This window comes from Otolemur garnettii, unplaced genomic scaffold (assembly GCF_000181295.1).
Source record: "Otolemur garnettii isolate 467f Iridium unplaced genomic scaffold, OtoGar3 scaffold00050, whole genome shotgun sequence".
NCBI lineage: Eukaryota > Metazoa > Chordata > Mammalia > Primates > Galagidae > Otolemur > Otolemur garnettii.
In genome coordinates, this window is record NW_003852445.1 from 6,603,127 (window position 1) to 6,619,072 (window position 15,946).

Below are 15,946 nucleotides of genomic sequence, written 5' to 3' on the forward strand. Positions count from 1 at the left end.
GGCCCCAGGCTGGATTCTAACCCACAAGCTCAGGTGTATGTGGCTGGTGCCTTAGCCTCTTGAGCCACAGGCACTGAGCCACAGGAGGATCTCTTGAGCCCTAGAGTTTGAAGTTGCTGTGAGCTATGACACCACAGCACTCTACCCAGAGTGACTGAGTGAGACTCTGTTTCAAAAAAAAAAAAAAAAGAAAAAAAGAAAGCTCAATCACAGCAATTCAGGATTGGCATAATGAAGGAGTGACTTAGGAAAGAGACACAGGTTCTAGAGTTCAAGCTGGGTTTGAATTCCAACCCTATCATTTCTACCTGCTGGCAAGAAATTGAAAATCCCTGAGCCTTCAGCTGATGTGTTAATAAAATGGAGATGGCATCCACCTTGCAGAGCTGGTCATGTGCCTGAACCATGTGCAGTCACTATTTTTTCCCTCAGCCTCCCCTTTTCATTAGCTACATATAATATAAACTGCTTGTAATCCTTTTTGGAGAAAGTATATATAAATAAAGAACAGTAGAGTATTGGGTGATCCCGTGAGAAGCAGTTGATTAAAAACATGCCATGTTAGAAGAGCTGGCAGATTTCTCCATGTCAGGTGTTCTCACTTGTTAATATCTCAGGCTTCAAATCTCTCCTGTTTAGAGGCTTTCCCTGACCTGCCTCCCTGGGGATCTTCTCTTCTCCCACTACTATGGCCCCTTACTCTGCTTTATTTTCTTTGTAGCACTCGTCACTATTTGAAATTGCTCCTTTGTCTTCCAGTGTATACATCTAGTTAGGACTGTGTCTGTCTAAATTCACCCCCAAACTCCAACCTCTAGGGCAGTACCCAACACATAATTTGGACTCACTTACATTTGAGTGAACAGAAGCTAAGTGGAACATTTTGGTTCACTCTTTGATGACTTTGAAAAGAAAAAGGCATTTTCTCTGGCATTTTTATTTATTTATTTTTTTGAGACAGACTCTATCTCGCCCTGGGTAGAGTACTGTGGCATCACAACTCATAGCAACCTCAAACTCTTGGGCTTAAGTTATTCTCTTGCCTCAGTCTCCCAAGTAGCCAGGACTACAGGCATTCGCCACAACACCCAGCTATTTTTTTGTTGTAGTTGTCATTGTTGTGTAGCAGGCCCAGGCCAGGTTCGAACCCACTAGCCTCCATGTTTGTGGCTGGTGCCCTAACCACGGAGCTACAGGTGCCGAGCCTTCTCTGGCGTTTTTAAACCATGAGTTAGGAAAATATTCACAATTATATTATAATTACATACAATGTCTTAAAAGTAGAACTTTTAAACTAAGATGCTCATTATCTTAGTTGTTAATGGTTTGCTCTATCTAAAAAAATAAAATAAGATAAATTTTCTATCTTTTAGGTCAAAGGGCCTCCTGAAATCAATTTAGTTCTATACCCGCAAGGCCTAACTGGTGAAGAAGTATACGTGAAAGTGGAGCTAAGGGTTAAATGTCCACCTACCTATCCAGATGTGTGAGTACATTTATAAATAACTTCTATATGGTTTCAGTTTTCTGTTTTTGTAATACAGGAACAGATTGACATTACTAGTATTTCCTCCTTCCCACCCCATTCCACATTAAATTTCATTTCTTATCACCTGTATTTCAATGAAACTACATCAGCAATAGACGTTTTCATGAAACCTATCTTGTGTTGTCAGTTTATACATAGAATTGGCAGTACGGATACTAATATTTGCTCAGTGACTACTTGTTTGCTTCTTCTGATGAGTTAACTTTGTGTATTTAATTCTTCATAAACTATGAAGAGGAAAAACCTAGAAGAGAATAAAGGTGTGGTAACTATTGAAGGCAATGTATACTTAACTTTTAAAGTATGATTGGCATTAGAAATTCCGTACCTTTTTGTACCTAACATGCCCTTTCACTGCCTCCAGTAAATATTCAGAGTTGTGGCTCGGCGCTTGTGGCTCAAGCGGCTAAGGCGCCAGCCACATACACCTAAGGTGGCGGGTTCGAATCCCCACCCGGGCCCACCAAACAATGATGGCTGCAACCAAAAAATGGCCAGGCATTGTGGCGGGCGCCTGTGGTCCCAGCTACTTGGGAGGCGGAGGCAGGAGACTCGCTTGAGCCCAGGAGTTGGAGGTTGCTGTGAGCGTGATGCCATGGCACTCTACCCAGGGGGGATAGCTTGAGGCTCCGTCTCAAAAAAAAAAAAAAAAAAAATTCAGAGCTGCCATACTTCCCAGTGGGGCACCATAGTGGGCAAGTCTGCCTTCTGCGGGGCCACCCCAGGGATGTTAGCATCCCTGGCCCTTATCCACTAATGCCAGGACTATTCTCCTCTAGTCTTAAGATAACAAAACCTTCACATTTTCCCAAACTCTCCCAAAGGTGATGTCCTCTCTGGTTGGGAATCACTGGATAAAACCAAAGCGTTAGCCATCAGCACTCAAGTGGTCTGTTTTTTGTGTCTTGTATATTCCATAGGATCTTTCCCCAGACATTCCACATAGAAAGGCAGATTGGACTGGATGATGTTAAGTGGTTTAAAGTGATTGTGCCAGAAGCTTGGCACCTGTGGCTCAAGTGGCTAAGGCACCAACCACATACATCTAAGGTGGCAGGTTCGAATCCAGCCCGGGCCTGCCAAACAACAATGACAGCTGCAACCAAAAAATAGCCGGGCATTGTGGCGGGCACCTATGGTCCCAGCTACTTGGGAGGCTGAGGCAGGAGACCTGCTTGAGCCCAGGAGTTGGAGGTTGCTGTGAGCTGTGATGCCACCGCACTCTACCCACGGCGACAGCTTGAGTCTCTGTCTCAAAAAAAAAAAAAAAGTGGTTGTTCCAGAAACCAGAGAAGGTTTTTAAGAAGGGAAGTGGCAGATAAAAGGAAGCACTGGTGGCCCACACATGTAAGCTAGCACTCTGGGAGTCAAAGGCGGGTGGACTGCTTGAGCTCCGGAGTTTAAGACCAGCCTGAGCAAAAGCAAGATCCTGTCTCTACTAAAAATAGAAAACTTAGCCAAGCATTGTGGTGGGTACCTGTAGCTCCAGCTATTTGGAAGGCAAAGGCAAGAAGATTGCTTGAGCTATCATGACATCACAGCACTCTACTCAGAGCAACAGAGTGAGACTCTGTCTTAAAAGAGAAAACAAGGAAGTGCTGCTTTACACAGTGGGTGGTAAATTTACAGACTTTGGTATTTTAAGAGGTGACAAAGGATATGAAAATACAGATAGGTCATAATTGAGCTCTTTGAAATCAGTAACCCTCTTTGGCCTCCAATACTGTACTGAGATTATGTGTAGTAGGTATGCAAAACATTAATGAGAAAAGGTAATGAAATTTGTGAAAGAAAATTAAGACAGAGCCTCTCTAGGGTTTGTTTGTTTGTTTCCTGACACCAAATACATGATGTCTTTCCTGACAGTACCTGGGTGCCTAATAATTCAGTTCACTTCTGACCCTAACAGTCCATAGTTCACACACACCCACAGATTAAGGGCTCAGTCCTGCAGGATTGCCCCACTTCAGATGCCTATTGCATGTTCCAGTACTTTTTTTTTTTTTTTTTTTTTGAGATAGAGTGTCGCTTTCTTGCCCCCATTAGAGTACTGTGGCATCACACCTCACAGCAACCTCAAACTCTTGGGCTGAAGCGATCTCCTTGCCTCAGCCTCCTGTGTAGCTGGGACTACAGGTGCTGGCCACAACGCCCAGCTGTTTTTAGAGACGAGATCTCACTCTGGCTCAGGCTGGTCTTGAATTCCTGAGCTCAGGCAATCCATCTACATTGGCCTCCCAGAGTACTGGGATTATAGGTATTACGATTATAGGAATTATGAGCCACTGCACCCATCCCAGTACTTCTGACTTATGAATTTTGGCTATAAATTTGGGATCTCCCACTGTCCCCTCAGGTTTGATAATTTGCCATAGCAACTCACAGAACTCAGGAAAATACTTTACTTGCATTTGCTGGTTTGTCATAAAGGACATAACTCTGGAACAGCCAAATAGTAGAGATCTGTAGGACAATGTGTGTGTGTGTGTGGGTGGAGGCCTTGGAGCTTCCACCCTCTGGTACCTCTGTGTGTTCACCAACCCAGAATCTTTCTGAACCCTATCATTTAGGGGTTTTTATGGAGGTTTCATTGTGTAGACATGATTAATTAATTAAATCTTTGGCCCTTGGTGACTGAACTCAATCTTCAGCCCTCTGTCCTCCCTAAAAGTCTGGGGTGGGGTTGCCATTTCTCACCCTGAGTCAAGGCATGGTCTTTACGGTAACCAGCCTCTGTCCTGAAGCTATCCAGAGTCAGAGTCATCTCATTAGCACTAACTCTCGTATGGTTAAAAGGGTTTATTTATTTATTTATTTATTTATTTTTGCAGTTTTGGCCAGGGTGGGGCTTGAACCCACCACCCCCAGTATATGGGGCCGGCGCCCTACTCCTTGAGCCACAGGCACAGCCCCGAAAGGGGTTTTCGATTAATAACATAAGTTGTTCCTTTTTACTCCTATCACTTAGGAAATTCCAAAGATGATAGGAGCTCTGTGCCAGAAACTGGGGTCAAAGACCAGACATATATTTTTTGTTATACCATATCCTCAAGAACGCAAAATATTTGTTCCTGAAAAATCACAATACAGAAAACCTTGGATACATAAGTACTGTAATGTCAATTTTAGCATTATTTCTGAAAGTAAAGAAACTGGAGGGAGTCTAAGCATCAAACACTAGAGCACGGTTTCTCCACCTTGGCACTACGGCCGTGCTGGGTGGATAATTCTGTGCTGTGGGGCTGTCCTCTGTGCTGTAGGAAGGTTAGCAGCCTCCCTGACCTCTAGCTGCTAGATGCCAGCAGTACCTTTCTCCTTAGGCTGTGAAAAGCAGAAAAGTCTCTGGACATTAACAGATGTCCCCTGGGGGCCAAAATTGCCCTTGATTAGGAACCACTACACTAGAGAAAAATGTTCGGGTAAATCTTGATATGTCCACTTGATAAAATTATTATGGGCTGATGTTTTTTAAAAACATGGAAATTCGTGGGTGGCGCCTGTGGCTCAAAGAGTAGGGCGCTGGCACCATATGCTGGAGGTGGCAGGTTCAAACCCAGCCAAACCCAGCCGTAGCCAAAAACTGCAAAAAAAAAAAAATGGACATTCGGGTGGCACCTGTGGCTCAAAGGAATAGGGCTCTAGTCCCATATGCCGGAGGTGGCGGGTTCAAACCCAGCCCCAGCCAAAAAAAAAAAAAAAAAAAAAAAAAAATGGAAATTCCCTTTCTCTTTTTGGAAATTCTTATAAAAAGAATTTTTTTTTATAAAAAGTTTAAAAGTGGGCTTGGTGCCTGTGGCTCAAGTGGCTAAGGTGCCAGCCACATACCCCCAAGGTGGTGGGTTCGAATTCAGCCCAGGCCCGCCAAACAACGACAGCTGCAACCAAAAAACAAAAAAAAATAGGCATTGTGGCGGGCGCCTGTGGTCCCAGCTACTCGGGAGGCTGAGGCAGGAGACTCACTTGAGTCCAGGAGTTGAAGGTTGTTGTGAGCTGTGATGCCACAGCACTCTACCCAGGGGGATAGCTTGAGGCTCCTGTCTCAAAAAAAAAAAGTTTAAAAGTAAGCATTATAATATCAGATACATAAATTATGAATTATGTGGCAAGGATATAAAGAGAATATTAGAGTTTTTTTAAGTTTAGTGTCATAGATGAAGTTTTCACCATTTGTTAATATTGCTATATAATGATTGCTTATTTAAAAAAAAAAAAATTACATAAAGCTTGATTTGGGGCTCGGCACCTGTGGCTCAAGTGGCTGAGGCCCTAGCCACATACACCTAAGGTGGCGGGTTCGAATCCAGCCTGGGCCCACCAAATAACAATGATAGCTGCAACCAAAAAATAGCCAGGCGTTGTGGCAGGCGCCTGTGGTCCCAGCTACTTGGGAGGCTGAGGCAGGAGACTCGCTTGAGCCCAGGAGTTGGAGGTTGTTGTGAGCTGAGATGCCACGGCACTCTACCCAGGGGGACAACTTGAGGCTCTGTCTCAAAAGAAAAAAGCTTGATTTGGAGGGAACAATCCTATTCTACTGAAATGGTGATTATGGTACAGAAAAACTGCTTTTCTGCAAAATATCCTCAATGCCACTATAGGAGGGAAAGAAGCCCAGATCAGATGGACCACACAGGGACTCAGGACTATCTATGGCTTTCCTATCCCAAATTTCCATCTATCCAAGTAGATAACAATTACAGTAATTTATCACTTTGAAGGCCTGAGAGATTGCAGAGATAGGTGAATTATCCAGGCTTCACTAAGGTAAAATATCATGAAAGGAATGGTTGGGAAGAAGTGATGACTCATGTCTAGTAAAAATAAATAAATCCTATTTAATCCCAGAAAGTTGTTATCAGATATTTATTGGGTGGGAATAAAAGGAAACCTGAGGGCTGGTTGTATAATTTCATTGGTTGACTTAGATGAGCTCAAAGGGATGACGAGGAGCATGAATTCCATCCCTGGAATAAGCGGAGTTTGCAGTGTGTGCATGACTGGACTGACAGGAGGCGGGGCGTTTCCACCTGTTTACAATCAGTGAGTGACCCGCTCACAGTTTGCTGTGGGAATCCTAGGTAGATCACCAAGGCTCTGTCTTGCTGGGTTCTTCTTGTTCTGCTTTATGGTAGATCACACATACAAGTGCAGAGCTCTTGGACTTACTGGTGAGCTGTCGAACTAGGTTAATTGACCATGGTCACAAGCTAAGGCTGAGAATTACCATACAAGAGATTACATAGTTAAGTTACAAGACTGGAGTCAGATACAGCTGCAATGAATTTTTTTGCTTGGAAAAGAAACCAAGGGTTGGAGATCAGAGGAAATCAGAGTCAGTAAATAGTTATTGATGTTAGGAAATTTTAATCAGATTTTAAGGCTGAAATTAGAGACACAAGAGTTGGAGAGAGAGTGGATCGAGCATGTTAAGTTTGGATCACCTGGGGGAGTAGCGTACCTGACAGCCCAAACCAAGGATGTACCCAGCCTGCTGCTTCTGCACAGAGTGCAGGTGGCTCCATGTTGAGCACAATGTCAGCTGTAGTTGCTGGAATGTAGTTGAAGTCCTTTTGAGGTTAGGGGAAATGTTGCTGGTGACAGAATGGTTCACATACGAGGTCAGTGTGAAATCCTCAGGACTAGAGGACCTGCAACTTAGCCAATATTAATATAAACAAGCAGTACTTAACTGGAGTAACTCTTTTTTATTTTTTTCTTTTCCAGAGTTCCTGAAATAGACTTACAGAATGCCAAAGGTCTATCAAATGAAAGTGTTAATTTATTAAAATCCCGCCTGGAAGAACTAGCCAAAAAACACTGCGGGGAGGTAAGATTTTGTTAAACTGGAATTTAAAAAGGACAGTAAAAATCTCCATCATACTCACCAGCATTTGCCTTCCTGCTGCTTCTTTGGCTCAAAGGCTTTCCCATTGCACCTCAATCCAGTTTTGACTAGAATGCTTTGTATCTACAGAAGTACTCTTGGTGCTTAAGAATGTTTCTGAAAACAGTCAATGTGAACTTGCCCATACTTTTTGCATACTTTAGGCCTGGCATTATGACCAGATCTTGGCTTGAACCTTTCGGATGGAAGATGTTTGCATTCAAGTGATTTCTGAGACATCTCGTCTCTTCCCTTTGCATATCAGAAGGATTCATTGTTTTCATTCATTAGCAACATACTCTACTTCTTCATCGCTTCTTCTATACCTGAGCATTTATGCTGAGTTCACTACTGATTTTTTTTTAATCTTTCGAATGTGAAGGTGTACATATGAGTTCTCCCTTGAGTGGCAGAACTCTCTGGAGAACAAGACTAGGTGACTTCTGGGGGCAGAATATTACTATGCTTTCCTTAGGTGAGACCAGTTCCCCCTAAGTACAAGCCATCTTTTCCTTACTTTTGTATAAATCACTGTTTTTTTCTTAGGCAGTTCATGCTTTTAACTATCCCATCATGTAGAAACTAAGAAAAGTTAAACATAGACTTGCCCTAGACCTCCTCTATGTCTGTGTCAGACACTCACCTCATACAGTCACTTGCATTTCATAACACAGTGAGTCACTGTGCAATCCAGGAAGTACCTTTTGGCTATAAAAATTGTGCCCGCTTAAGTTGGTGCTTCTTAGAACTTCAGTGATTAATGAGGTACAGAAAGTGATTGTAGAACAGCCTGGATAAAAAAACTAGGCCTTGGGGGTTACTCTAAACTACTTCTTACTGTAAGGGGACTCTAATGTCTAAGTAAAAATTAATCTAGAGCTGTATTGAAAATTCAGCTACAAAAAATTCTCCAGTTTCTTGGATTCATGATTTTTTATTTAGAAATTTTAACTATTTTAAATTAAATTTTTCATTTTGAGACAATTATATATTTATACATGTATTATAAAAAATCATACAGAAGAATCCTGTGTGCCTCTTACCCAGTTTGCCTGTTGATAACATTGCACAGTGCTATAGGACAATACATAACCAGGATATTGCCATTGATTCAATTGAAATACAGAAGTTCCCTTAGCCCAAGGATCTCTCGGGTTGGTCTTCTCTAGCCACCCCAGCACCCAAACCCTTTCCTTCATACCTAGCAACCATTAATTGCTACCATTAATCTCATGATGACACTTCAATGGATGAAGAGTTGATATGGATGAGCAAAGAAAATGGTTTCTTGAGATGGGATCTACTCCTGGTGAAGATGCTATGAACATTGTCGAAATTACAACAAAGGTTTTAGAGTACAGTAGAACCTCTATAGTTGATGACCTCTTTAAGTTGACCTAATTTTCATAGGCTTACATGTACAGATCAGTAGAGGAGGCCTAGTTCCTTATGTTGACCACGTCCATATGTTGACCAGTTTGTTATAGTCCCTTGGGTGGTCAACTTACAGAGCAGCAGTTCTCAACCTGTGGGTCGCAACCCACAGGATCTGTATTAAAGGGTTGCGGCATTGGGAAGGTTGAGAACCACTGTTCTAGAGGGTCTATTGTATAAACTTAATTGAGAAAGCAATGGTGGGGTTTGAGAAGATTGACTTTGATTTTGAAAGTTCTTCTTGGGTAAAATGCTGTCAAGCAGCATCATGTGCTACAGAGAAGAAATCTTTGGTGAAAAACAGTGAGCTGCTGGGGCAGACTTCAGTGTTGTCTTATTTTAAGTTACCACAGCCATCCTGTCCTTCAGCAGCCACCAACCAGATCATCTGTAGCCATCAACATTGAGGTAAGACCCTCCACCTGCTAAAAGATTGACTCACTGAAGTTTCAGATGCTTTTAAATTAAACTTTTCATTTTGAGACAATTATATATTTATACATGTATTATAAAAAATTATTCAGATGTTAGCATTTTTTTAGGAGTAAGTTAATGTGTGCACTTTGTTTTTTTAGACATAATGCTATTGCATACTTAATAGTGGAAACAATTTGTATGCATTGGGAAAGTGAACAATCGGAGTGACTTGCTTATTGCAATATTCACTTATTGCAGGGGTCTGAAATTGAACCCACAGTGTACCCAAGTATGCCTATCCAGTATTCATCTGAGTCATCTCCAAGTAATAAAATTTGAAAGAGCATTAAACATAGGAATGTACCCCATTTAAGAACAAATCTCTGTTCTTGTTTGCCTTAAATTTGTTTCCATTAAGTATTATGAAGTCTAAATATATATAATTCTAAAGAAGTTATTTGCATTTTCAAATAAAATACAATATAATTAGGTGTCAAAGTGTGGCTTAGGGATTCATTGTGGTGAAACATTTCACTGATATCGAACTTTTAAAATAATGAGTCACTTAATTATTTCAGTGGGAATAGGTATTCAAAAACAACTTGTTTTTAAGTACTTCTGATTGCTCCCAATTTTTTTTTTTTTTTTTTTTTGAAACAGTGTCTCAAGCTATTGCCTTGGGGAGAGTGCCATGGCGTCACAGCAACCTCCAACTCTTGGGCTCAAGCAATCCTCTTGCCTCAGTTTTTCTATTTTTAGTAGACACGGGGTCTCGCCTTTGCTCAGGCCGGCCTCGAACTTGTGAAATCGAGTAATCCACCGACCTCGGCCTTTCAGAGTGCTAGGATTACAGATGTGAGCCACTGCACCTGCCCCCCCAAAATGATTTTAAATCTATATAGTAGCTCTTTATCATTCACACAAAAGTAAACTTATGCATACTCTCTTTTTCAAAATTAGTAAGGTCAAATGCATTTATTTTCCATTAATTAATCACCAAATACTTATCTGTGCCATGCACTAGGCCCTCACTATTGTGGCACTGGGAAAACTGCAGCCACAAACCAGTCGGCCACACCAGGGTGGCAGCGGACAGAAAGTCACTAAATGTACAACAAATTAGGCAGTTCCACATGCTGGAAGAGAAGTCAGGGTGAGGGGTCTGTTTGTATAAGGCAGTCAGGAGGAGCCTCTAGGATCTGAGCAGAGGCCTGAAGACAGTGAGCCCTGCAGTGCAGGGGGTGGGAGGCCAGAGCCAGTTTGGAAAGTAGTTATTTTCATCCAGCTTGGTAAGTTTGATCAGATAACACTAGTTAATTGAGTAGATCAGTAAAAAGGACCCACCCCCTTAGCTCTTGCCTTCTGTCTGGCTTAGGAGTGGTCTCTCTTTGACAAAATAGAAACTGCCTCCTTTACCATCTTTCCTTAGAAGACCTTTTCTTAGAAGAACTTGCCTCTTAGATTTATCTAGATGGGTGTTTCGCAAGTCTAAATTGAAATACATATATCCAGGACATACCACAGCTTCTAGTGTACGAAAAAAATGCATTAACTTCAGCAAGAGCTTTTCTTTGCCTGTATTCCCTGAGAAAAAAGTAGAATATAAAATGAGCTAACTTTATGTTTTTGTATGCAGTGACTTCTGTTATTATTTATTACTCTGTCCAGTCCATTTAGAAACTGTTTTGAACATATAACTGAAACCAAAAAATTTAAATTGCTTTATTATAATTGAGAACAAAATCTCAGTGTCATGTTCGTCACCTGCTAAAGCTGGCACTCTTCCCCCCTGTGGAGTTGGGCAGTCCGTCATTTGGGGCCTGAGAAACCCTTGTTCCAGTCATTCACCAACATAAGACTGATTTATGTCTCCTGGGGGCAGGGGAGAGTGGCTTCTTATGTTCACTTACAGAATGTCTTGAATGGGAGGTTTTTTTCCTTCCGTGGTCTGTGAACACTTCTCTAAGTGGGAATGAAGTAACTTTCTAAGTATTGATCAGCTTCCTTCTGGCCCATTTCGAGCAGGGAGAGAGTGAGGCCTTTAAATATTTGCCTCTCTACTCCCCATGGAGTATTATCAGTGTGCTGTGTGGACTGATGAATGCTCTGATGTTAGCCGGGAGTTTTCTCTTCTAGGCTGTCATTATGTAGACAGGTTTTCTAATTGGGAAGGTAGCTTTTACATTCATGCAATCTAAACTATTTCATCAGGTTTATTTGTACAGAAAAATATTTTATTGGATTAATTAAATACAAAATGCCAATAAGTTGAATAGGTCTATAAAAGAAAAGTGAAATTTTATACTCTCCTAGGTAGTGATTTGTCTTGATAGCAGCACAATACAGTGAGCCCTTGAAAAGCTTTTTCCTGCTGTGATCGTATCATATACCTAATTCAGAACGTGTCATGCCAAAATGAATAAGGTGGCCAGGTGTTATGGCTCATGCCTGTAGTCCTAGTACTTGGGGAGGCTGAGGGAGAAGGATCACTTGAGGTCAGGAGTTTGAGACCAGCCTGAGCAAGAGTGAGACCTCATCTCTACAAAAAAATGCAAAAATTAGCCAGGCGTGGTGGCACATAACCTGTAGTCACAGCTACTCGAGAGGCTATAGCAAGAGGATTGCTTACGCCCAAGAGTTGAAGTTGCTGTGAGCTGTGAAGCCACCACTGCCCTCTACCCTGGGCAACGGAGTAAGCCCCCATCTCAAAAAAAGAGCAGTGGTATTGTGAGGGGCCCCTGCCTGCCAGCTTGTCTTGTGGTTCCACAGGAGCTCTTTGGGCCTTGCCTCCCCGTTATTTGCTCACTTGTGGTTGGCTTTTGTTTACACGTTTAGGTGATGATATTTGAACTGGCTTACCATGTCCAGTCATTTCTCAGCGAGCATAACAAGCCCCCTCCCAAATCTTTCCACGAAGAAATGCTGGAAAGGCGGGCCCAGGAGGAGCAACAGAGGCTGCTGGAAGCCAGGCGGAAGGAGGAGCAGGAGGTGAGCCGCGGGTGGCAAGCTGGAAGATCAAGATTCTATGGGCTCTGCTCTCTCTGTTCACAGATTTTATCTGTGTTTTGTTCGGGATTTGATTGAAGAATGGTAGATTCATGTGAGAGGAGGCAGGCACCCAGAGTTAACTAAAAAATACCGTGAGCCTTTCCCTCCTGACGTAGTATTAAAAAGAGAGAGACAGGAAGCCATTTAGCCAAGCTTCCTGCTGTCTCTGAGCATTTCCAGCTTTGCAGGAATTCACTGAGTTTTGAAGGCTGTTTTCTTCCCTGCGTGAGACAAGTACTCATGTCCAAATGAGTAGCAAAAGTCAGGGAATAAACTATCTTTGATGTTCACGAACCATTTGTATTTTTTCTTTAATCTGTTTGCATAAGGATTTAAACTCCTGTCATAATTTAATAATCCTTTAAATCACAGATAATATATGAAAAACAAAAATTAAAAAAAAAAACATGTAGTCTAAATTTCCTTCTTGATTTTACCTTAATTTATTTTTTTCCCTAATAGCCCTTAAGTCAACTTATCTGGAACTTATTTTGGTTCAAGTTTTTTTTTTTTTTTTAAAAAAAAAAGCCCGTTTGTTTTTTTCCTGGGCATTTTCTTAACACATTAATTAAATGCCCATTCCTTATTGAATGCTTTGTAATGCTTCCTTTAACACAGTGTTCTCAACCTTCCTAATGCCACAGTGTATATTGATTGTTAAAAAGGGGTCGTGACCCACAGGCTGAGAACCGCTGCTTAACAGGTTGACTGCCATACTAGAAAACAAAAGTTTTTTTCCTTGGGGCCTCAGTGTTTTATTAGGTCAAGAGACATGTGACTTATATAAGATTTTCGAGGCCCCAGACCCCAAACTAGCTGACATTAAATACAACTCATGCAGAAGTTAATGTGTTAAAATAGTATATTTCAACCACTTATCTGTACTGGGTTCTATCTGTCAATTATCTGTTTTGTTCACCTGTTTTTTTCTTAAGTGCCTACCATACTCTTAGAATCTTGATGGTATTTCAACACCTGACAAGTCAAGCCCATCCTTCTTCATCTCTTCGTCTTCCATTATTATTTTCTTTTCTCAGCCATCCTTACCCCTTCATTTTTACAGACAAACTGTGGAATTGCTTTCTCAAAGCCTAAACAAAACAAATAATCGCCCTCAGATTTTGTTTGAAATTGCAGGGAACTTACATATTCATTTAGGCTTGTTCATCCAGTACGATTTCTACGTTGATTTTTAGCAATTGATGAGGCTTTCTAGTTTTCTCCTTATAAATATTATTATTTCCTATAGCTACTTAAAAGGGTTTGTTTTTTTCCTGCTTTTCTTAAATTCTTAGGCCTGGCTCTCTTTGTTTTATTTTTTTCTGCCTTATTTTGTTTATCCTACACTTAGAGTTAATACTCTTTGTAGCTGTCATTCACTTTGTTACTCATCTCCTATTTAAATTGGGTAGCCTAGTTAATATTTAGAGTCCATAGATTTTTATTATTGTCATTGTGTGTAGGAGGGCACGTTTTTAGTAGAAAGTATTGAGTATTTAGCTAACAATTTTATTTTGATTTACTGCTATAGCTACCTATAAGTTTAGGATATGTTTTAATACAAAGTGTCCAAAGTCGCCCCCAAGTCACCATCATAGGGAAAATGAGAAATTGTAACTAAACGTACCTTTGTTTACAAACTATTCATAACACTTTACAAAGAGGTGGCTAACATGTACAGAATATTTTGTAATGAATTTTTTCTTTTTTAATTTTTTTGGGCCGGGGTTGGGTTTGAACTCGCCACCTCCAGCATATGGGGCCAACGCCTTATTCCTTGCAGCCACAGGTGCTGCCGGAATTTTTTCTTTTTCTTTCTTTTTTTTTTTTTTTTTGAGACAGTCTCACTCTGTTGCTCCAACTAGAGTACCATGGTGTCATCCTCCTGCCTCAGCCTTCTGAGTAAGCTGGGACTACAGGTACCTGCCACAACACCCAGCTAGTTTTTCTATTTTTAGTAGACATGGAGTCTTGTTCTTGCTCTGAGTGGTCTCAAACTCCTGAGCTTAAGCAATCCTTCTGCCTCAGCCTCCCAGAGTGCTAGGGTTATAGGTGTGAGCCACTGTGCCTGACCGCATAATGAATATTTTTGTAAATAAAGGTACATTTAGCTGCAATTACCCATTTTCCATATGTATAGTGACTTTGGGGTGGTTTGGGGGGATACCCTGTATTTCATATTATTGCTGGTATTTTTTTTTTTTAAGCCTCTTAATAGCTTTGATTTGTAATCTGGAATTTTAGAGGGTCTAATTAAAAAATGGGTGGAGAGCAAAAATACTTTTAATACTATGAAAGCTGATTGGAGAATGCAGGTCAAGGTCTGTGGCAGGTGAGTATGATGCCTGGGCCATGGCCAGGCCAGGACACTAAGAATAGTTCAACCCTCCTCCACCAAGCTGGCCCTGGACCCCATTGCAGAGAAGAGGCCCAAGTGCTTATCCTCTGCAGACAGACACATATCAAAGAGCAGGAGCTAAGACACGTGTGGGGAGACCTGATAAGTCAAAACATCGCTGAAGTGAAAGACCCTGCATGTGGCAACATGAAGAGCAGAGAATAAATGCCCCTCCCCACATAGTCCTTTCACCTGTGTAAATGGGAATACCTGTCACATAAGAATTCTGATAAAACTGATGGAACTGCAGTTTGTACTGAGATTCAGTACATTCACATCTCTTAGGAAAGAGGACTTGAGTTATTGAAATACAGAAGATTTTCTGTGATGCCAGAATTGATACGTTGTGTGCATTTTAGAGCTTGGCATCTGATGGTAGTTTGATTTATTTCAGCAACGTGAAATCCTTCATGAGATTCAGAGAAGGAAAGAAGAGATCAAAGAAGAGAAAAAAAGGAAAGAAATGGCGAAGCAGGTACTCTGTCAGCTCTGCCGTATCAAAATGATTTACATCTTGTGAATTTGATATTTGATATTTTTCCCTTCCCTGTGTCTATTGGTAGTAAAGTTTAAAATGAAGCACTAAAAAAGCTCACAACATTCATTATGTATTTTAGACTCCCCAAATAGGTGGCAAAAGTTAGAATTATATATTATCTGTAGGTGATGTAGGGTAATATAATTACAGTGATTTATCAAATGAGTTGAGGGAGAGAAGAGATTGATGTTTTCATAATTAATCAACTCCTTGGGCTCAAGCGAGTCTCCTGCCTCCGCCTCCCAAGTAGCTGGGACTACAGGCGCCTGCCACAATGCCCAGCTATTTTTTGTTACAGCCATCATTGTTGTTTGGTGGACCCGGACTGGATTTGAACCCGCCAGCTCAGGTATATGTGGCTGGCGCCTTAACTGCTTGAGCCACAAGTGCCGAGCCGGAATTCTTAACACTTGGAAAATAGCTATTCGTTCATAAGAGTAAATGGGAACCATTATGCCTGGCTCTCTTTATTTTGTTTTTTCTTTTTTCTGCCTTATTTTATTTATCCTATGCTTAACACTCTTTGTAGGTGTCATTCATTTCATTACTTATCTCCTATTTAAATTGTATAGAATGGGAAATTGCATTCAGTGATAGAAAAGAATGATATAACAAAACAGGTTTAAAAGGCAGTGGTGAAAAAAGATAAAGGGCTTTTTCCTTTACTGAGTCTAGCTTAAT

At 41.2% G+C, this 15,946-nt stretch overlaps 1 protein-coding gene across 2 annotated transcripts in view; it reads left to right on the top strand.

Moving 5' to 3' along the window:
- EIF2AK4 (eukaryotic translation initiation factor 2 alpha kinase 4) overlaps positions 1 to 15,946 on the top strand; it is a 110,991-nt gene that overhangs the window by 11,578 nt on the left and 83,467 nt on the right. For both annotated transcript variants that reach the window (XM_023514282.1, XM_023514283.1), the window contains exons 2-5: positions 1,374 to 1,486; positions 7,271 to 7,373; positions 12,117 to 12,269; positions 15,122 to 15,202. In XM_023514282.1, the coding sequence (XP_023370050.1) occupies positions 1,374 to 1,486; positions 7,271 to 7,373; positions 12,117 to 12,269; positions 15,122 to 15,202 (450 nt within the window). The remainder of the gene's footprint in view (positions 1 to 1,373; positions 1,487 to 7,270; positions 7,374 to 12,116; positions 12,270 to 15,121; positions 15,203 to 15,946) is intronic.